The sequence below is a fragment of the Fukomys damarensis genome, unplaced genomic scaffold (genome assembly GCF_012274545.1).
Source record: "Fukomys damarensis isolate Sample0158 unplaced genomic scaffold, DMR_v1.0_HiC HiC_scaffold_30, whole genome shotgun sequence".
Classification (NCBI taxonomy): Eukaryota; Metazoa; Chordata; class Mammalia; order Rodentia; family Bathyergidae; genus Fukomys; species Fukomys damarensis.
The window spans coordinates 51,170,577-51,192,165 of NW_022900942.1; the positions used below are offsets into that span (position 1 = coordinate 51,170,577).

Here is a 21,589-nt window from a genome sequence, read left to right on the forward strand (position 1 = left end):
TTTTTTTTTTTTTTTTTTTTTTTGAGACAGGGTCTCACTGTGTACTTCAGACTGATCTTTAATTCCCTATGTAGCCCAGGTTGGCCTCGAACTTGGAGCAATCCTATCTTGGCCTCCCAAGTGCTGGGACTATAGATATGCACCAACACTCCTAGCTACTGTCAGTTACTCTTAAACAAGGAATCAGAGGTTAAATCAAAATATGTAGGCAGCTTAGTGTAGTTTGGAAGTATCCCAGGAACTGCTGCCACCCTTTTCCCTCCCCTACCTTGTCAAGGAGTTAGTAGGTCAGGTCCATACAAGGGAGGGCCAGGCTGTCTTAGAGATGGCCTCCCATTCGGATGGCCATTCTGGAGCAACACATATAGCCCAGCTCTGCAGTGTCGTATGAATTAGTCTGTGTCTTGGGGCCTTGTGGGAAATTAGGTAATCTATTGATTTGTTGAAATCTGGCAGTGCCAAATGACATTCTCTGCCTTAGTCTTTTATGAATATAGTTGAGATGTATTAAACATTATGGACGAATGAAGGCGTAATATGGTACTCTGTAGCAGTGTTCATCGATAATTTCTGTCTTTTAGTGCTTACTAAAGATAGAAGTATCCGTGTATGTGGATACGTATAAAACAGAAACTCCTGATCCTGGGCATGTAGTGTCTGTAAAGTGGTAGGTATTCCAAATGCAGTCTAGAATTTTGTTGGGGAGAAAATGCTTCTTGAGGCAGTGTTATATATGGTAGCTGATTTCCTACCCATCCAAGCCTGCTTTCATAAGCATTCTTCCCAAGTCTTGTCCTGGAACATTCCGATTCTTATCATTTTTAATCCTCCATCCTATGAAAAGCCTGTTTTTATAGGCTTCCTTCTTGTATAGGACATGTCTTCCCAGCCCACTAGTACTTCTAGGCTTCATGTCCTGGCTGCTGTTCTCTGACCACAGCCCCAGTGTTTGCCCTTCTGTGCAAGGGCTAAGGGGCCCCAAGAAGCTGAGATACAAAGGCATTAGTGTCTCTTGGGCCAGAGTTGGCAAAGAAGCCCAGAAACAAAATCCCAACGGTAGCCAGTGCTTTAGCCACTACTGGAGGTCACACTCAGTGGGACTGGCCTTTGTGTGAACAAAGGAGGAAAGATGAGCTCCCAAAGAGTGTCACCTGCCCAGAGTCTCATATAGCAGCATTGTTGGAGGGGCCGAAATAAATCAAGTGTACATGGTAGGACATCTGACTCTTCTGCTTGAGTTGAAGGAACTGATCATTTTTTACCCTGGAAAATTGAAGATTCAGGGGAAATATGAGCTCTGTTTTCATCAGTTTGAAGAGCTACTTTGAAGAGAGGTGAAACTCTTTGAATAGCAGTGAGGGTAATGACAGTGAAGCAGATTTTAAGTTAAAAGTTAAGGAAACACAGAGGGCACACACACACAAATGTTCTAACGGACCTGAATGCACTCTAAATGTCCTTAAAGTGCTCTTTCCCCACACATTTCCATTTTTAAGGTTGGAGAGGGGCTTTTGCTCTGTCTCTTTGTCTCTGTCTTTGTCTTTTTTTTTTTTTTGGAGACAGGGTCTCACTGTATAGTTCAGGCTGGCCTTGAGCTCGCTGTGTACCCCAGGCTGGCATCGAACTTATGTCCTCCTTAGGGCTGGGATAATAGGCATGTATCATCACACCTGGCAAGGAAAGGGGCTTTCTATGGGAGGCAGAATAGGCCCCTAACCCTCCCTGTGCTGTTCTCCAGACAGCACCCTAGCTCCTCCAGGTAAGGGGCAGCAGACCTACTCCTCCGCTTGTCCCCCTCCCCCCATATGGCTTTGTGTTTCTTTTCCCCTTTCATACCTTCTTTGATACTTGTCCTACAAGTAGGTGGGGAGGCTATGGTGCTGCTAAGTGATTCTTCTAGAGCTTTGGTTCCTAGGCTGCATTTGGGGTTCCTCAATCTCTGTTTATTGCAGTGTCTTTCAGCACAGCCCACTCTTGTTGCTTTATTTCTCTTTTCCCCCTTGCCTTTTAATTCTTGGAGGACTTAGTCATTTAGTACTATATTTAAAATACTCTTTCTGTTTCTCTTTTGTCAGATACTAACAAAGAGTATAGTGTGGAAGTAATACTATGATTCAAATTGAAGGTGAGGTCAACTGAAGGTTGAAAGTAGGTCTTCTGAGGATGCACACGGTGCCATTGACATGCCTTTGGAGAATGGAAGTTCCATTGATCATAACGAGGTGTTGAAACCTTAGATCTCAGACTCAACTGGAGAATTTTAGGTGACATCCCAATTTTTAAAATTCTCTTGCTCATATACTATACATCTTATATTAGGCCAGTTTGAGTCTTTGTATTTTATAGTCAGTCACCTGTGGATAGAATTGGTTATAGCAGAAATTGGCAGTTTTTGAGCTGCAACAGAAACCCTACTCAGTTGAAATAGGAGAATTAGCTTACAGGGTGTTTATGTCAGTAGTTATATTTTTGGCTGTGTGGTGCAGCAAAATGTCTAGGAGGGTATACAGTACTTAGGAACTTTAAGACATTTGTAGCTAACCTTTTTTTTTTTCTTCAGGGTATAATAAGTATAGCTTTTTGTTTCATCTTTGTTTTTAGGGTTGATTACTTGAGTTTGTAAAAGTTTTTGACTTCATCAAATCATCATGTATGTTCATTAAGGATGAACATAGATTCCTTAAGTCTGAATGAACTACACATACCTTAGAAAGCTATGTAAAAATGGATTATATAAGTTTAATATAAAATATTGGTTTGGTTGTTACAAATGTTTTTAGTTATATTTTGAGAATTACTATAAGCATTGCTTTTGAAATATGAATTTGCTTGACTCTTATTGAAGATGAGATGCTTTAATAAGCTTGTATCCCAGGAATGTCACTAGTGATTGTAACTATGACTCTGAGTCATTTTTAATATGTACCCTAGGTAATTCTGTAGTCTGGGAACTGTGTTTCTGCAAACACTTGAGATGATAGGGGAGAAAATAAGTGCTACTTTGACTTTTCTCAACTAGTCATCTTATACCGTTTGGTCTTTGATGGAACTAATCTTAATTTTTTTTTTTTCTTTTTTTGGTACTGGGGATCAAACTCAGGTCTTTGTGCTTGCAAGGCAGGCAGCAGGAACTAACCTTAATTTTGAAAACCAGATTGACTTGTTTTAAGACAGAAGTAGACACCTGGCATGGTAAAGTTTTCATCCAGAAAGAAATGGACAGATACATTGGTGAGGATAACCGCATCATGTGTTCCTTCATGAGTCTGTGGTGACTAGTGGATTGGGTTACAGGTCGATGCTAAAAGTGTTAGTCTACTTAATTATTACAAAGGAACATTATAATTCACTTAACAAGATTAATAAAAGTTCTTAAAGTACTGTATAGAATTTTAGGTTACTATATGGAAGTAATTTCAAAATAATGTTTTCTAGCATTTGGCTACTACATGTACAATACTATCCTTAAGTATCTATATGAGGTTTGTTATTATAACATGATATCTTGATTGAAATATTCTATTGTTTTGAGGCTTGCTAATGTCAGTGTGATTTTACTGAGACCATGTTACATATCGTCTTTTTCATAATGAAGTTAACTGCATGTGGTGCACTCTCAGTTCCTCAGGAGACTGGGTCAGGAAGGTTTCTTGAACCAGGAGTTCAGGGTCAGCTTTGACAACAGAGTAAGCACATACCTCTTAACAAAGAAGACAGAGAAAGATAACTTATGTCTTCTAATTATAGTGCAGTTTCCAGATTTACTTTATAGGAAGAGAAGTTGGACATTTTCATTTGAACCAAGAGACTGAAGGTAGAAAATTATGAGGTGCCTTGTTTACTGATTTCAGAGTATGTGCTGGATTTAGAAGTCCTTAAAAAATTGGTTTTTATTAGTACATATTTGCAGTGTATTACAGTGATATTCATCATTGGGAGTTGGTGCATGTATATAACACATTTTAATTCTTTTTACTTCCCCCTCCTTTCTCCTCCCTTTGGATTTGGAAGTCCTTAAAATTCATTTCTTGCCCAGTGTCCCCTTCTCTGCTTCTGGTTTTAGAGTCATTTACTTTTTGTGAATAAGTAAGTCCAAACGATGTTTTAATTATGAAAAAGAAATTGGGCATGGTAATAAAACAGATAGTTCAATTAGTTCTTCCTTTTTTTTTTTCCTCTCAATTTAGTAGAATTCTTAAGTGGATAGAGATTTGTTTTACATTCATTTTATGCACTTTAAAACCACTAATTTTTAACAATTTTGTGATGTTTCCTGGGCATGTTTGTCTATGATTTGATCTTTTAGTTTGTAGTATCATTGAGTCTCTTGATTAGATTTTAAAGTCTGTTTAATTATCTGCATTTTTCCTTCTGAGATTTCTTCATTTCCTCCTGATTCTAGTTTTTCCCAGTGGTTCACTAACTCTCTTAGGGTTCTTATAATGCTTTAAGGAGGTTGTGCATTTTTGTGTTATGTAAATAGCATAGTGAATTAGCATAAGCAGGGCTCACAGCTGTCTTTTGTCAGATAGTGTTTTCATATTACTAGATCCGTCCAGAGGCTACTTTTTGAATTATCAGCTGCCTTTAAATGCAGCTGAACCTCTATTTGGTTGTTGAAAAAGCACTTCTTTTGTTTTAGGCAGTTTGTACCTCTTCAGGATCTTTGTTCTGTAGAGAGGAATCAGAGGCCCCTGAGAGACTCACAGACAATAAATATCTGAACATCTTTACTAATATATGACCATGGGAAGTCAGTTTTTATTTAAATTTACTAAGTCTGCCCAAAATGTGTACACACTTCAGCAGTTTGCCATACTAATAAATGTGTGGAAGCTAAATGGCCACTTCTTGTAATTGTAGAGGCCAAAGGTAACTTATATTAATCTCATGATGCCTCAACAAATTTAGTATTGCATGGTGGTGCACACCTGTACTGAGGTGCACACTCAGTTACTCAGGAGACTGGGTTAGGAAGGTTTCTTGGAGTTCAGGGTCAGCTTTGAAATATTTATACAAGTTTTTCTTTTCCTGATGTAATATTTTTTTGGGTGGACTCCGCATTTAATCATGCTCAGTATTTAAACCCAAGAATCTTCAAAAATAATTTAAAACTGTTAACTGCAGAGTGAAAGTGATAATTACAAAGACTTTCTTGTTAAGTTTTAGTGTCTACATCAGCAAAGCTTGTGCTCTTGGCTGAGATCTGAAGTAGATCTGTAATTGTATGTGGTTATTGTATTTGCTACCTGCTTCATAAAATGGGACTCTGAATACAGAATTCTTTCATTCTCTTCATTTAATAGTCAGCCCATGACTGTCTCGAAAAGTGGAGAACAGGCTACTTACTGTAGGTTGATAGTTATTTGCACAGCAGATTTCTTTGAGCCCATACCTAGCTTTCCATTATTATCAGCATGTGTGAGATAGTCTCTAAACAGAACTTTGACATAAAAGGGACTGTTTAACAGCTTGGCACGAATTCAACATTTATTACTATTTTTCTAATCTAAGCAATGCCTTAGTCCTAGGCAAAATATGAATGGTATTTCATATATAATCTGGCTTAGTCCTGGGATTTATACCACTATTATTGGTGATAATACAATATATTTTCCTTTACCAACATGGATGAATATTTCTGGGGATTTGTTGAACATGACACTAAATATAGAAAGAAGATAACTTTTCAGTGTCTGAAACACACAAGATTACTGTGAATTCTTAGAAATTCAGAGCTATCTGATTCAGATATCTGTAGTTATTGTGAAGAGTGAATGTGATATTTTGTCATCCCCCCCCTTATATTATTTGAAGGGTGACTATACGTGGTGTTTTGTCTTTTTCCCCCCTTCTTACTTTGTATTTTCTTATATATTTTGTAGGCAATATGAACAACCATTTTTTCTCCTATAATTTAAGTATCCCTTCTGACTTCCAGCTCTTCACAGTAATTGAAGTCTGGTTTATTCCTCAGATTGTCACTTCTGTCACAATTTTTTACATTGAAGATTTCTTTTCTTTGTCCCTCCCTGCCCTCTGCAACTTTCATCCATTGCTTCCTCCAAATCGCTATCTCTCAGGTTCATTCAGACCTGTGTCTGAGTCCTGAGTTTTGACTTCTAGCTGCGTAAGTTGCTTCATGGTTCTGGGAACTAGGATGTGGACACATGTGTCGGGGCCATCCTTTCAACCCACAATAGGTGATTATAAGAACTAAATGAATTACAGCTATGTGTATATTGTCATATATTTGTGTGTAGTCTCTAGCACAATGTATGACCATTGTTGGTACTCAGTGAATGTTAACTCATTTCCTTTTCTTTAGCAACCTATACTTTGTTTTTTGTGCTGGGGATTGAACTCAGGACCTTGTGCTTGCCAGGCAGGTGCCGTGCCACTGAGCAGCATTCCTAGCCCAAGTCAACCTATACTTTCCTATATCTGCCTGCATCTCTGGAAGATTTCTGCAATTCTTACTTGGTTCAGTGTGTTCCAACTTCACTTTGTTCGCCACTGCTGTTCCCATCAGTGACCAACAGGAAGTCTGGTCTGTGCCTTCCACCTACGCTGTTCCTGTGTGTGCTGGGTGTCTGTGTAGCTGTGGTCTGCCCTTCCCACACCTCCTCACACCATGGCCTTCTTAGTGGTCACATGTCACTGTGTCTCACCTTTCATGTTACATCTTATCCTCACAGTGGCCTTCAGTGCTTTTACTCTTCTGTTTTGCAAGCCACCCGATTGGGGACCTATTTTGCTCATTTTCCATTACTACCAAACTCCTCCTTGAGTTGGGTTGTTCCCTGGGGAGGCTTTGCATCTGTGCTCCTCAGAGCTTTTCCTTAACTCATCCTATCAGTGGAAATCTTTTCCCTCCTTACTGTTCTTTTTTTTTTGGTACTGGGGATCGAACTTCGGACCTTGTGCTTGTGAGGCAGGCAGTGGCACCACTGAGCTAAATTCCGGCCTTACTCTTCTTTTAGCACTAAAATTATTATTAGTACTTTTAGCACTAGTACATTATTTACTCATTCCTCTGGCTTTTTACACTCAGGATGTAGTCATGTTCAGTAGTTCTCTTCCAAAGAACCTTTCCTGGACTTTATTGTTTGTGACTTTCTTTTTCTGAAAATTGATGTTTCAATTTTGTCACTTTCTCTTGAAGTCTTTATTTTTCTTTTGTTTCCAGAAGAAATTGGTTTCATTTTTTTGTACCAGGAATCGAACTCAGGTCCTTGTGCTTACAAGGAAGGTGCCGGAACCACTGAGCTAAATCCCCAGCAGAAATTGGTTTCTTGAAGGCTGACATTGATCTCCTAATAGCAGTCAGAGGGTAAAAGGTATGATGGTGAAGATAGTTCACTGTAGCCAGCCTTCACCACTCCTTGGTAATAACTATGTGGCATTTGGCAAGTTAATTATTTCTGTATCTACAAAATGGGAATAATATTATTAGTACTGTTGTGGTTTGGATATCCTACCAGTCTCGTGCTCATAGGGGCATTTGGATTGGATCCTGAGGGTGTGATACTCATCAATGGATTACACCACTGATGAAATGTTACGTTGGGAGGGGACGCCTGGTTGGAGGAGGTGATCACTGGCATGGCCTGAAAGGGTGTCTCCTTCCTTATCCTCCCTCCCTCCCTCTCAGTCTCTCTCTCTCTCTCTCTCTCTCTCCTCTCTCTCTCTCTCTCTCTCTCTCTCGTCCATTAACTTTTTCACTGCATTCAAGCTGAGATTGATTAATCTTGGAATCATTAATCTTTGTGCCTCTTATTTGCAGTCTGTGTACCTTGGTCTTTACTTTCTTATCTCCTTAAGTTTTTTCCTGGTAATTCACCACCCTAGTTCCATCTTTTACTTTTATATGACTCTTTCCTACTATTGTGATTTCTAGCCCCTTTCTTAGTTCCAGTCCTACATTTAGTGTAGGTGTACACCAGATTGGCTAACCAACATAATCTTCCTTCAGAAGAGCTCTCTTGACTTCCTTTTGTGAAAAGATCTGGAAATTGTGGCAGTGTGTCACAGCAATTAGAATGGATCTCAGCATAGGAGGGGTGTTGTGTTGGAGTCCTTCAAAGTCCAGGAAACATTTCTAGGTCTCTGCACATACTCAACAGTGCTTTCACTGACCACAGCTGGATATTGAAAAGGGGACAGTTTTATAGAAAATGCATTCCTTTATTTTCTTCAGTGGAGGATGAGGCATGTTTCTTAAATTTCGTAACAAAAACACTGGTAAGATGCCTAGAAAGTTTTAAACTATTGACTTTTTTTTTTTTTTTTTTTTTTTTTTGCACCGGGGATCGAACTCAGGTCTTTGTGATTGCAAGGCAGGTGGCAGAACCACTGAGCTAAATCCCCAGCCCTGCTACTACTGACTTTTAAAGAGCCCCCCCGCCACTGCCTGTGTTGTAGCCCCCACCTACCGGCCCACCTGAAAGCATAATCGGTAAAAAAGTCATATTTGTGTCTCATTATGAAGAGACAAATAGAAAATGAGCTAAATAGAAGGACACACATCATGGTTTTAATTAACTGGTGGTGTTTTTAGTATATTTCTTAATTGCCTCAAGACCCAAGAGCAAAGCTGAAAAAGATTTTCCTATTTGTTTTCTTTTCTTTCATTAAATTTATTGGTACATTTTAGCTATACAATACAGTTACATTCATCATTGGGATCTTGTACCTTTACATGATGTATCTTTTCTTATTTTTTCCCCATTCCCCTGTCCTCTCTTTACCCTCTCCACTATTCCTCCTGTTTTTTTCTGAATAGTAGTTTCCTGTGAACAGAAATGGGAATTTCGGGCAAAGACTTCCTCTTGAAGTTTTGCTAATAAGATATTACATTTGATAATAAGTAGCAAATATTTAGTTGAATATCGTATGATAGTTGGGAATCAGACAGTCAGAACCATTCTTAAACAATTACAATGTAGTTAAACTCAATTTTATTCCGGAATGAGTCTTTATCTTTAGGGATTAAGTCCATGAGGACCATTAACCTAAGGAATGTAACTCAATTAGCTGTAAGTGATTTTAAATGAACTAATAGATTTTTCCATTTGAAGAGCTTGGTGTCTATGACTTTTCTTTAATTTTTTCTCCATCCATCTAATGAAAAGTAATTGAACTCTTGATAAATAATTCGCTTTTGTGTTACAGGTAACATTAGTAATCTTTTTCTTAACACTTGTAACCTATAGCTATAAGCTGTATACTTTTTGTGAAATCATATTTCTAAGACACATAATTTTGTACATATGCTCTTATCTAACATTTCCTTTCTCAGGCCAGTATCATTTTCACTAGTCTGTGTTTTTAAAATCTTGGCTGAGTTCTACTCTATGATAGCCCTTTGTATAGTCTGACATAGAAATTTATATTGTAGTTAAATTCTGTACGTAACTTTTTGATGAAAAAATATCCAAGGTTCTATCAACCAGTTGGCATTAATAATTATTTGATGTTTTTCCTCATTTCTGTTGATCTTGGTTTAGGTAGAAATGTTAATATTAATTTGGCTTTTATCAGACATTTTTCACATTTTTGCCTGGCTATATCTTAGTTTTCTTTGTCTCTTTTCTTTATCCTTTTAAGGTCCACTCAAGTGCAGAAATATAATAAATCTTGTGGTATTGTAACTCAGTATAATAAATTCAAACCTAAACAAATTAAGTCTAATTATAGTATTGCTTTCTAGAAAGCATGTAGTCACAATCTTAAAAATGGTTAAGGTAAAGTTTAGGTAGAACCTGTTTTTCTTTTTAATTTCTTTTTTATCCATTGAAGGTGAAAAAAAAACTATTCTGCTTCCATACTGTTTTATATACACTGTATTCATATGTACTTCGAGCAATTTCAAATTTACATAAAAATTGGCAAAGGAGGTGGTAAATATAAATTTTCACTTAACTCTGCCATCTTGAGATAGAGCAGGGCCCAGAAAGTGAGTTGCTTTCTTCATTTTTAACTCAGTGTTTACTTTTCAAGAGTGTCATTATTGTGCTAAGTGGCAGCTACTTGGAACATTGACAGCAGTGGACTGAGCTTTGCCATTTTGGCTTAGTTGAGAGAAGGAGCTTCTGCCTCATGTATTTTGATTTCTGATTTTCTGGCTTTGTGATTAGAGAATTTCCAGTGGCAGAGGCTTTAGAGAACACCTGGTGCCAAGAGAACACCCCGGAAACTGGGATCCAGCGAAGCTGTCCCCATGCACGCACTGCCCAGGCAGAGCAGGAGACCCAGTCTTCAGACTTCAGTCCCCTGCCTGCCCCAGGAGACCTGGCATGCAGCCCCAGGGGCTTTTGTAGTCTTTGTCAATTGACCAGTTTCTCTCCTGGGAGGAAAGCACCATCCTGCTTTTTGAAGTATATAGCACAAAGAATTAAATTGACCAACCTTAACATGCACCTTGATTTTTGATGTTGCCTATTTTTACCATCATGGTAGGTAGGCTTGTGATGGAAAGGGAGTACCAAAGTTCAAGTAATTAACACTTTGAGAGAAATTACCAAAATAGATTCTGATTTTAGATCACTCTTTCCCCTCAACACATTGAGAGTTTATAGGATCAGCTATCAGATCTGTATCCATACTAGATTATGGTGATTTGTGGTATATTTACTGTTAAATAAGGTATCCCTGCCTTTATGAAGTTTGGGGTTGAGTGAATTAATGAAAAAATTAGAGAAAATTATTTTTATAAATATAATCTTGAGTACTTGTGTTAAAGTATCTTTTGAAGTGACTAAGTACATACATTTTATAGTAGAAAATCACTTAAGGATAAAGGATTCATTATGGTATTTCAGTTTGCTGATTTTGGCTCATCCTATTTGATAGATGGATATTGCACTTTTAATTTTTTTCATTTTGTTTTAAAAATTAGTTTATTTTGAAGGTTTTTAAAGTAGAAACTCATCTTACATTTCTTTTCCTCATCAGTGTAACAATTGAATGAGTTTATTATGCACTTCACTAATTCTGAATTTTATTTTATTAAATAAGAAAAACATTTTGTCATAACATTCTCTTTTTTATTTTCTAGCCAACACATATCTCTTTATGGTACAAGCCCGAGGTATAATGTTGAGAGAAAATGTGAAGACAATAGGACACATGATCAGGCTGTACACCAATAAAAACACAACACTCAATGGTACAGGTGAGACTGCTTCCTCTTTTGTCTTGATTTGCTTTTGCTTCTTAGAGTCACAGTAAACCAAATCTTTTAAACTCTTGTTTCGCCTCCAAGTAACTCCATATTTTCTACAAAGTGTTCTAGTAGATTATTTTATCATGCAAAGCAGGTCTGTCACATATTTTAGGTGATGGGGTTTGATGCAAAATACATAAGTTGAGTGACTTCTGCTTTTTCAGTTTCCCTATTGTATTTAAGAGAAATTAACCACAAAATAATAACTTTTTTAGTTTGATGATCTATACTATTGTGTATGCCCATTATTCCTAAAATATTTTTCCAGCTATGTGTAGAAAACACTTAATATTTTTAATTATAAGAAAACAATATTTTCAGTTATAGAATATTCTTAATAATTGCATGATTATCTTAAAGGGCTAAAGGAGAAATTTTATAAAACTGGAATTCAGTAGCTCCTCTTTTCTTCTCAGAATGTTTAGAAGTAGAATCTTCATTAAACTCACATAAGGTTACAGTCCAGTAGGCTGTACTCAGGGTTTAATGATAGTGAAATGATGGAAGTGGGTTTAATGTGGAGGAATGCTACTCCTTCTCCATGGCAATGTTCCTGCAGTCTGTCCCAAAGGATTATTTAATATGGGTAGCACTTTAAAGGGCCCAGTGAGATTGTCAGCTTCTATACCCTCTACACCCTTTTAAAAAATTAATTTTATTGGTACACTTTTGATAAACATAATGATCACATTTGTTGTAAAGAATTTGTACTTGTACATAATATCTTGCTTCTGTTTTTCCCCATTTCCCTTGCCTCGTTCAACCCTTCTTCCCTTCCTTATATACAAAAGCCTTGTTTCCATTTCTTTCCATTTTCTTTTCTTTCCACTTCCTTTCCTTCCCTTCCCCCGCTCCTTGTTCCCCTTCCCATTTGAAAATTTTCTTCCTGCTTCCCAATATCTGTCATCCACTTTTGTCCTTATTTACCCTTTTAGTTTCTCAGACAAGAGAAACAGTGTGATATTTAAACATATGTCTGATTCATTTCATTTAAAAGTATGGCCTTGAGGGCTGGGGATTTAGCTCAGTAGTTCCACCACCTGCCTTGAAAGCATAAGGTCCCGAGTTCAGTCCCTAATACCAAAAAACAACAACAAAAGTATGGCCTCAAGGTGCATCCTTTTACATAAAGAAGTCTCAAGTTTATTCTAAGAAAAGTAGTACTCCATTATATATAAAAACCATATTTTCTTCATTCATCTGTTGATGGGCAACTGGGCTGTTTCCAAGATTCAGCTATTTTAAACTGTGCCACTGTAAACATGGGTGTGCATATATCGCTGTGATATGATACTTTTAACTCTAGTTTTAGATGTTTTTAAGAATCTCCATATTGATTTCTGCATTAATTATACCAATTTATTCTCCCACCAACAGAGGAGAAGGGTTCCTTTTTCCCACAGCCTAACCAGCATTTGTTACTGGTTGATTTCTTGATGATAGCCATTCTTTCTGGAATGAATGGCATCTCAGTGTTGTTTTAATTTGAATTTCTTGAACAATCAGGAATGTTGAACATTTTTTTCAAAAATTAATTTGCTGATGATATTTCATTTCCTCATCTGAGAAGTATATATTCATTTCATTCCATTTTTGGATTGGGTCTTTGAATTTGGAGGGTCTGATTTTCTTGAGTTCTTTATATATTCAAGATATTAGTCCTTTGTCTTATGAGTACCTTGGAAAAAATTATTTTTCCCATACTGTGGGCTGTCTCTTCACTGGTATTTTTTTTGTACTGGGGATCAAACTCAGGACCTTGTGCTTGCCAGGCAAGCGCCTGCACCACTGAGCTAAATCCCTGGCCCACAAAAGGTTTTTAATATGATGTGACCCCAGTTGTTGATTCTTTGTTGTATTTCCTGATTGGGGTTTTGTTCATAGAGTCTTTACTTATACCTGTCTTCAAGAGTTTTACCTATTCAGTCTTCTAGCAGATTGTTTCTGCTTTTATATTTAGATCTTTGATTCATTTCAATTTTAGTTTAGTGATTGGTTAGAGATAATGAGACTAGATTTAATCTTCAGTATGTGGAAAGTCAGTTTTCTGAGCACTGTTTATTAAAAGGGTAGTTTTCTTTCAGTGAAGGTATTTAGTTCCTTTGTCAAAGATAAAGTGTCTAAGTGTGTTTGGAGTTGTTTCTGTATCTTCTGTTGTGTTCCATTGATCCTCAAGTCTGTGTTTTTTGCCAGTTCCACGCTGTTTTTATGATGGTAGTTTTGTACTATAATTTTAAGTTAGACATTGTAATGCTTCCTGCCTTGCCTTTATTGCCCAGAATTGCTTTTGCTAGTCTAGGTCTGTTCTGGTTCCAAATGAATTTTAGTGTTGTTTTCTCTAGTTCTGTGAGGTATGCTGTTAGTATTTTGATTAAGATTGCATTAAATCTGTATAATAGTTTTGGAAGTATGGCCATTTTCACTGTGTTGGTTCTTCCTACAGAAGAACAAGGGATATCATTCCATTCTGTGGTAGCCTCTTAGATCTCCTTTTTCAAAGTACTATTATTTTCAATGCAAAGGTCTTTAACTTCCTTTGTTAGATTGATATTGATTCCTAAGGATTTCATTTTTCATGATGCTATTGTGAAAGGCATTGTTTCTCTAATTCTGTGTCAGTGAGTTTGTCATTCGTGTACAGGAATGCTATAGATTTTTGAGTGTTGACTTTGTATCCTGCTAGAGCACTGAATCTGGAGTCTTTTGGTGGAAGTTTTGAGATCTTCTGTGCTATCAAAAAAAATGATAACTTCTTCCTTTCCTAACCTTGTTCCTTTGATTTCTTTCTCTTGTCTAATCACTCTAGCTAATAGGAGAGGTGATAGTGGATATCCTTGTCTTGTTCTTGATTTTAGAGTGAAAGCTTTCAGTTGCTTGCAAGGCAGGTGCAGTGCCACTGAGCTAAATCCCTGACCCTTCCATTGGTTTATGCCGCTCATGGATTTTTTTTTTTTTTAATTTGAGACAAGGTCACACTATGTAGTTGAGACTGACCTGGAACTCGCTATGTAGTCCATGCTGGTCTCGTACTCACAGCAATCCTCTGGCCTCAGCCTCTTAAGTGCTGGAATTACAGGCATGTGCCACCATGCCCAGCTGCTCTTAGAATTTTTAATCTCCAGTTCTTTTCTATGTTGGCATTCATCAGTTCCCATCACTTTCCTATGCTCTCCTATTTTTAAAAATCTGCATCTACTGTAGATTTACTGTGTCCTTCATTATGATAATTATCTCTTCAGTTACCTGTAAAATCATTGTATTTTTTTTTTTCCTAGAAGCTCATTCATCTGCTTTGTTACTTCTGCTGATACTGCTTCAGAAAATTCATCTGGGTGGCTTTTGATTTCTTCCACCTCAATGCCCCCTGCATTTGCCTTGGGTGAGCTGGAGGTCTAGAGCTGCATCTCGCTTCTATGTCTTCTCACTTTCAGTTTATTTTCTGTATTGATGCTGCTTGTAAATTGCTTATGGTAGGTAGCTTTATTGCTAGTTTTGAGATCTCCATAAGAAATGATTACTTTTCAGAGATGTCTTTTAGGTGAAGCTTGTTTTGGAGTCTGTTCCCAAGATCCTGCCTTTTCAATTTATTAGGGATTAGATGTTGTTGACTATTTGGCGTAGCACCCAGTTCTTTGGTACTGGACTATGCTATTGTTTATGATCCCTAGACAATCTCAGTATTGGCATACAAGGGAGAACAGCTGATCACCCGTGTGTCACCCAGGCTGAAGTAGTATAATCAGCGACAACAGTAGCGTCAAGCACAGTCTAGAGAGTTGACAAACTGTGTTAACTTTTTTTTTTTATGTTAAAATGTGAAATTTAATCATAAAAATTGTTTTCTGTAAATATCTCAACCTCTCTGCCCACAACTTGATTCAGATATATACAGATATGATATACATAGATATTAAATGTATCACAGAGCAAGATCAGGCTGAGAAACATTTTAGTCTCAGGATTAACCCCAGCCTTTTTCAGTGTTAACTGTTAATTTGCCACCTGTGGGCATAGTATAAGATTTATAGTTATATATCAAAATGTATATAGTTCTATAACAAAATCAGAAAACTATATACAGTAAATATCCCCTCAGTAGAGCAAATTTAGCCTCAGGTGAGGAAATTTAAAAGGAATAAGAAGAAAAAATAAATAAGAGAAAGTGATTAGAAGCAGGGCTGAAGGACAAAGGAAGAGTACCCAGGCTTTGGGAAAGAAGGAAAAAAACAAAATAAGAACTAAACAAAAAGAACCAAAAGTAGTGTTCCCACTCATGCAAACAAAAACAATCACAAAACAGAAAGCAAATTTAAAAAAAAAAGAAAAAAAAGATTTCTGTGTGATTTGAAGCCTGTGGTTATCTTATGGGGTCTATAGTTTGGTGGTAGTGTCTAGTTCAGGGTCTGACTCTGTCACTGGTAGACAAGGAAGACAGATAGACCCCAGATCCATGCTGGATGATCCCAGCAAGCCTGCAGTAGGGTTAGGGCAGGGTGACAATTCTGGTGTTTTCAACTCCACAGAAGTTCAGCCTGATCCTGGCCTCTGGTTGTGGGGCTGGGGTTTGATAAAATTGTTCAGCCTACAACACTCTGGGTGTCTTTTGCTGGCCTGACCATTGTGCCCTGACCCTGTATGTCTCCTGTGGTTGTGCCTCACCCAGTCACTAGGAGCTCTGAGATGAAGCCAACCCACAGCTGGTCTGAGTCCTAGGTTCAGTTGGCCCTCCCCTTAAATGGCCTCTAGGCCAGTATCCTTTCCAGGGAATGCTTGCACTCACCAGTCACTCTCCAGGTGTGGTAGCTCACAGCATCCTCTGCTCCATTCTACTGGTGTGTTGCTCCCTGGAGGCTGCTAGAGTCACCTGCCCTCACTGTGACTCTATAGATTTGAGACTCCTCTCTCATGCTTCAAGTTGGGAGTCAGGGAGAAAGTGCAGTTTGCCACCTCCTTTTTCTACAATGAGGTCTGTCTCCATTTTGCGAACTGCAGCTCTCCATTCATGTTCTTCCTGTGTCTCAGGGATCCACTTTTTTCTTTCAAAACCCCCAAGTTGTTACATTCCAGTGTCTGGATCTGAATCTGAGAGAGGCTGATTTGCTGCTGTTTACAGCTCCACTATTTTACTGGAAGTTCCATCATTGTCATTTTAAATAGTTAAGAGATCTGTGACATTTCTTTGTGTCACTGTAAACCTGTACTCACAATCTCCTGGCTATAAGTATTTTTTTCTTAAATATATGATAAGTATGTGGGTAGTTTTAAGCCCTTCTAAAAGATTCAAGGCTGTAAGGTACTGACTTGAATAATGTCACACATGCTATTACAGAATCTATTCTAATCACTTGCCTCATTTGTTTAAGATGCCACCAAGTCTAAACACTCTTGTTTTCCTTAGTCTTTTAACCTTAATTTCTTTTACAAAGACTGTGTCAACATAAATGACAGTTAATAATACAGTGAAGGTCCCATTAACTGATCTTCATTAATTAGTCTTCTGAATATGTCAATTTTAGGAGAAATTTAAATGTTTTAAAAGCTTCATTAGGACTGTGCTGGATTGTTGAGTATGTTGATTGTGAAAGTATTCATTAAAAGCCCATTCAGACAGGCATGGTGATTCATACTGGTAATTTCAGCCCTCAGGAAGGCTGAGACAGGAGGAATCCCAAGTTTGAGCCCAGCCCAGGAAGATTAGTAACATAATGGTAGTACTCTGTCTCAAAATTTAAATAGGCGGGTGGGTGATGGTTGGGGATAAAGCTGATTATAAAGGCCCTGGTTTGAATCCCTAGGACAGCAAAAAAAAATTTTCTTTTCTTCAGTTGAAAGGAAATATTAACTATCTTTATATTAACTATATTTGTATGACTAAATATTTGTAAGTTATATTTGTAGAATTGAGCTTGATTAGGGGAAATGATTACTTGAGCAAAACAAACCACCTCCCACTAGCAGCCTGCAAAACAAAGAAATCCTTTCCATAGTTTCAATAAAGATGTGGTAACCAATAGATGCTTTGATTAGAGTTTGCTTACTTTGGTGAACCTTTGAAAACTTTTCATGTGTTTCATTTACTCATGGGAAAACTATTCTCGGGAGACAGGCCATTATTGTATGAGTTAGGAATTGGGTTTGGTTTTAGCAAATATCTGAGGATTGTGACTTAGGATGCTTGAGGCTTTCTGTTCTCTTGCAAAAGTCAGGAGGCTATTATCTGTGGCTGTTGTGGAGGCTTCTTAAAGTAAGTTGTCATGCTTTTCATCCTCTGTTCTGCTGTTTGCTTCATAGTTAACTCGGCCTCCAGAGGCCATGGGCCCCAGTCTATGTATTTGAACTCGTCTTTAGGGAGGAGGAAAGGAAGGGGGAAGAACAAATAGGGTACTTGTTATTAAGGAGCTTTCCAGAAAGTCCCACACGGTATTTCTTTATACTAATCTCACTTGTCAGAACTTCACTGCCTGGCACTTCCCATAAGCTAGAGCACTGGGAAATGAAGTAGCATGCCGATACCCTGAATGAAATTGGGGCTCTGTTGCCTAAGGAGAAAGGGAAAATGGCATGTGAATTGGCAACTTTGAGGTCCTGCCAGGTTCAGTTACTTAGCATTTATTGAACAATTAAAATAGGTCATATATTACCTGTATAGGGGATACAACATTAATGAAAACAAGTCTTTCTTTAAGGATCTCTCCAGGCTTCTGGGAGAGATGGGAAACATGAACAGTTATTTATAATCCAGGTAGTTATTTCTATACAGACTTGTACAGATATGTAATTTGCCTAAAAGGAGAAAATGGCCAAGAGTGTGTACAAAGAACTAATTGCACCATAGAGGAGAATTGATTAATACACAGTAACTCACTTAAAATTTAACAGGGGGTAGATAGGTTATGATATTTATGAGTGCATTTGATGTCAGAGAAGTTGGTAACACCCTGCCTGACTTCATGTAACACCAAATATAAGTAGATAGTAATACTTTTTAATAGATGCACTCTCCTTTCTTTGTAGCCTGCAGAGCCAGTCAAATTAGAAAGACAAGATGTGTTTATTAATTACTGAAACAGATGATAAAAGTCACGCAGTGTTAAAGTTGGTAGGTCTATAAAAATAACCCAGCACTCTTCTTCTCCTCCCCTCCCCTTGCCTCCCCTCCTTCCTTCCTTCCTTCCTTTCTATTTATTTATTGTGGTACCAGGGATCACACTCAGGACCTTGAGCTGCTTGAGCTGGCGCTGTGCCACTGAGCTAAGTCCCCAGCCCCCACACACTTTTCTTCTTTGATGGGTACATAAAATGAGGCCCTCAGGCACTGCTTTTCTGACAGCAAGTTAGTAGAAAAAGAATAGAAGTCTCAGTGTTTCTACCACCCAGCTTACAGTGTCCTTTTGCAAGAAAAAGATAAAGCCATTGATATGACCTTTGGTCCTAATTCTTCCTTCCTCTTAAGTGATAAGGTCCAGTGAGAGCTGAGGAGACCTGTCCTGCAGTTTTCATTCCATGTTTCTCTTTTCCTTGGGTGTGGTTCTGGGAGGGAAGAAAACAGGAAGAGGGGCCAGGACCGATTTAGTTCTCATCCATTCATTAGATGAAATAATGTCTAACTTTCAGGCACTTGGTTGGATCTCAGAAATGCGTCTATTACACATAACCTTTTAAAACCATTTCCTGACTTTGAAGACAGTGGTTATACTTGATGAATGTTATTCACTTGTCCATTTTTTGTAGGAATAATGATTTTGTGGCTCTATTACAGTAAGCCTCTAAAAGCTTAAATGCTTGGCTTTATTATCAGTTGTGAAGTGTTTGGTTTTCTATGCCATAGGTACTTTATTAGATGTTAGAAATAAAAGTTTGATTTTAGTTAAAAGAGGTCGACTTGAGGCAGACTGACACGCGTAATACATTGAGGTGATGTATGAGTAAACACCACTGGGAAAGACTTGGGCAATGTGGAGGCATTTTTGTAAGTCTTGCAGTGAGTTGAGCTCTGTAGGATTATTTATACCGATGTAGCCAAAAATAACATGTTTATCATCAAAACTGTATTCAGAGGATGTACATACACTCTTATGCATGTCTTTAAGGTGTTTCTAAATTTTTTTTTGTTATTTAAAACTGGTAAAAGTCATGGATATGATGTTCTTTCATGAAAAATTTAGTCATTCTAGCACTAGAATAAAAAAAATGGTCTCCCTAGCCCTTGTTTTGTCACCAGGCTCTGCAGGGGGAATGACTATTAAGTTTGGTTTGTAGAGTGCTCGCTTCAGCAGCACATATGCTAAAATTGGAATGATACAGTGAAGATTAGTATGGCCCCTTGCAAGGATGACACGCAAATTTGTGAAGCGTTCCATATTTTTAAAAAAAAAAAAGTTTTTTTTGTAGAAATGTGTTGGAGCTTTGGAGCTTGAAATTTCAGTAAATTGGATGTGGGCCTATAGAATCTCACATGTGGGTGAGAGAAGGTGCCGACATGTGAATGACTAAATAAATTATGCAGAGTATGGAAATACTCTTGATAAAGTCACTACATAACATTAAGAAATTATGTGAGGATCATATGAAAATACTTATATTTTTCTGTTCTGGGATTATAAGAAAGTGAGCTTTTGAAACACACAAAGCAGTGGACCCTAGGGACAACCTTGTTTATCTTTTATTTTGAGTTGCTACACATGTTACTGTATAGTAGGTGACTAACAACAATTGAATAAAGATAATCCTTTTTTGCATAGTGTTCCATTTAAAGAAGTCCCATAATAGCAGAACATAATAAAAATGTTCAAATTCTTCAGCTTGTCTAGGTAACATGCATGAATTTCATGCAAAAATTCAAAATATTGCAGTCTTTGGCATAAAATGAGTTAGGAAAATTCATCATATTTATGTAGCTAGTCCGTCTGTTCTTTTTAATAGAATGTGCTAAAAAATCTAATATAAATTTGTATGTACACGAGGGCATGAGTACTATGTAACTTGTACAGAATAACTTGCAACTTTGTATTTACTGTTTTAAGCATTTATTTATTCATATCTAAAAGCAAAGTATATAAATTATTTTTATTTTTTTATTTATTTTTGGTATCTGGGATTGAACTTCGGGCACTTGTGCTTAGGAGGCAGGCAGTGAAACCATTGAGCCAAACCCCTGGCCCAAATTATTTTTATTTTGAATAGTACTTTTATATTTTAAAATAGTAAAGGATTATAATTTTAAAAAGTCCCCTATCACATTTCTCCCTGACTTTCAGTCCTCAGAGAAACTACTTTTAATTTTTTTTTCAGATTTTTTTTTTTTTTTTTTTAATGGTACTGGGGATCGAACTTGGGCCCTTGTGCTTGCGAGGCAGCCCAAACTACTTTTAGTTTTTAACAGCTTCTTCTGTATTGTTTCTACTCTGCTATCTCTTCATGCCTCCCTCCCTCTTTTTTCCTCTCTCCAGCATACTCTTAAGCATTCTCTCTACCACCAAGCTGCATCCTGGCTCTGTTCTTCTGTCCTTGATTCATCAGTTGTAACGGTTCCTATTATGGAAGAAAGGCATTTAGTATATTACAGCATGCTCCACTTTCATTTCCCCTTTTCCTCTGATATAATCACATCATAACTTAGATTCAAATCTTGAGGGGGCATTGTTTTGCAGAACTTTTTATTTTTACTGGTATTGTCGCTACCTGTCCTGCTTGTGCTGAGCTTTCTATGCATCTGTCACTGTTTTTTCCTAAGCTCTTAAGCACATGAATTGGTTGTACTTAAGAAGGGTCTCGAAGTTCCCATGTCATTGTTTTTTCTCTTCAGTATTGCTTTTGAGAACAGTTGCTATACACAAACACCCCTGCTCTCCCCATCAAACCCAGGGCCTCACATATGCTACACAAGGGCTACATCCCCAGCCCTAGATTTTTTTTTTTCTTGCTGAAGACTCTGTTTTTTTGTGTGTTTTGCTTTTGTTTTTCAGGGTTATAAAATTTCAGAGAATATTTGGAGCTTTTTATTATATTTTCTGGCTATTTTCCTCCCCTTCTTTTTGGAACTCTGTTTTGATTTGTGGCTCTTGAAAGAATCCTAATTTTATCATGTGTTCTCTCCTATTTTCCAGTTTTTTTTTCTCTCTTTCTACTTTCTGGGAGATTGTTTTTTAACTTTGTTGCAGTCCTTTGATTTGATTTTTCAAATTTTGACAAATGACCTTTGATTTTTTTTTTTTTTAGCTTTAATTGAGTTTATTGGTACATTTTAGGGATACAGTACAGTTACATTCATTGTTGGGATCTTGTACCTCTACATGACAAGTCTTGATTCTCATTTTTTCCCCTTACCCCTGCCCTCCCTTCACCCCCTCCTCCCCTCCCCAT

The 21,589-nt window shown here is 37.5% G+C and overlaps 1 protein-coding gene and 1 non-coding gene across 6 annotated transcripts in view; both read left to right on the forward strand.

The window, feature by feature from the left end:
* B4galt6 (beta-1,4-galactosyltransferase 6) overlaps positions 1–21,589 on the forward strand; it is a 69,526-nt gene that overhangs the window by 5,190 nt on the left and 42,747 nt on the right. For 2 of the 5 annotated variants that reach the window (XM_010619705.3, XM_010619706.3), the window contains exon 2: positions 11,060–11,176. The exons of 2 other annotated variants lie outside the window; for them this stretch is intronic. In XM_010619705.3, coding sequence (XP_010618007.1) covers positions 11,060–11,176 — 117 coding nt within the window. Of the gene's footprint in view, positions 1–11,059; positions 11,177–21,589 lie in introns of those variants that run through there. One more of the 5 variants, XM_033757472.1, reaches the window with a different exon arrangement.
* LOC117283830 lies at positions 19,488–19,593 on the forward strand. Its single transcript, XR_004514847.1, has one exon. It is a non-coding gene; the product is annotated as a U6 spliceosomal RNA (small nuclear RNA).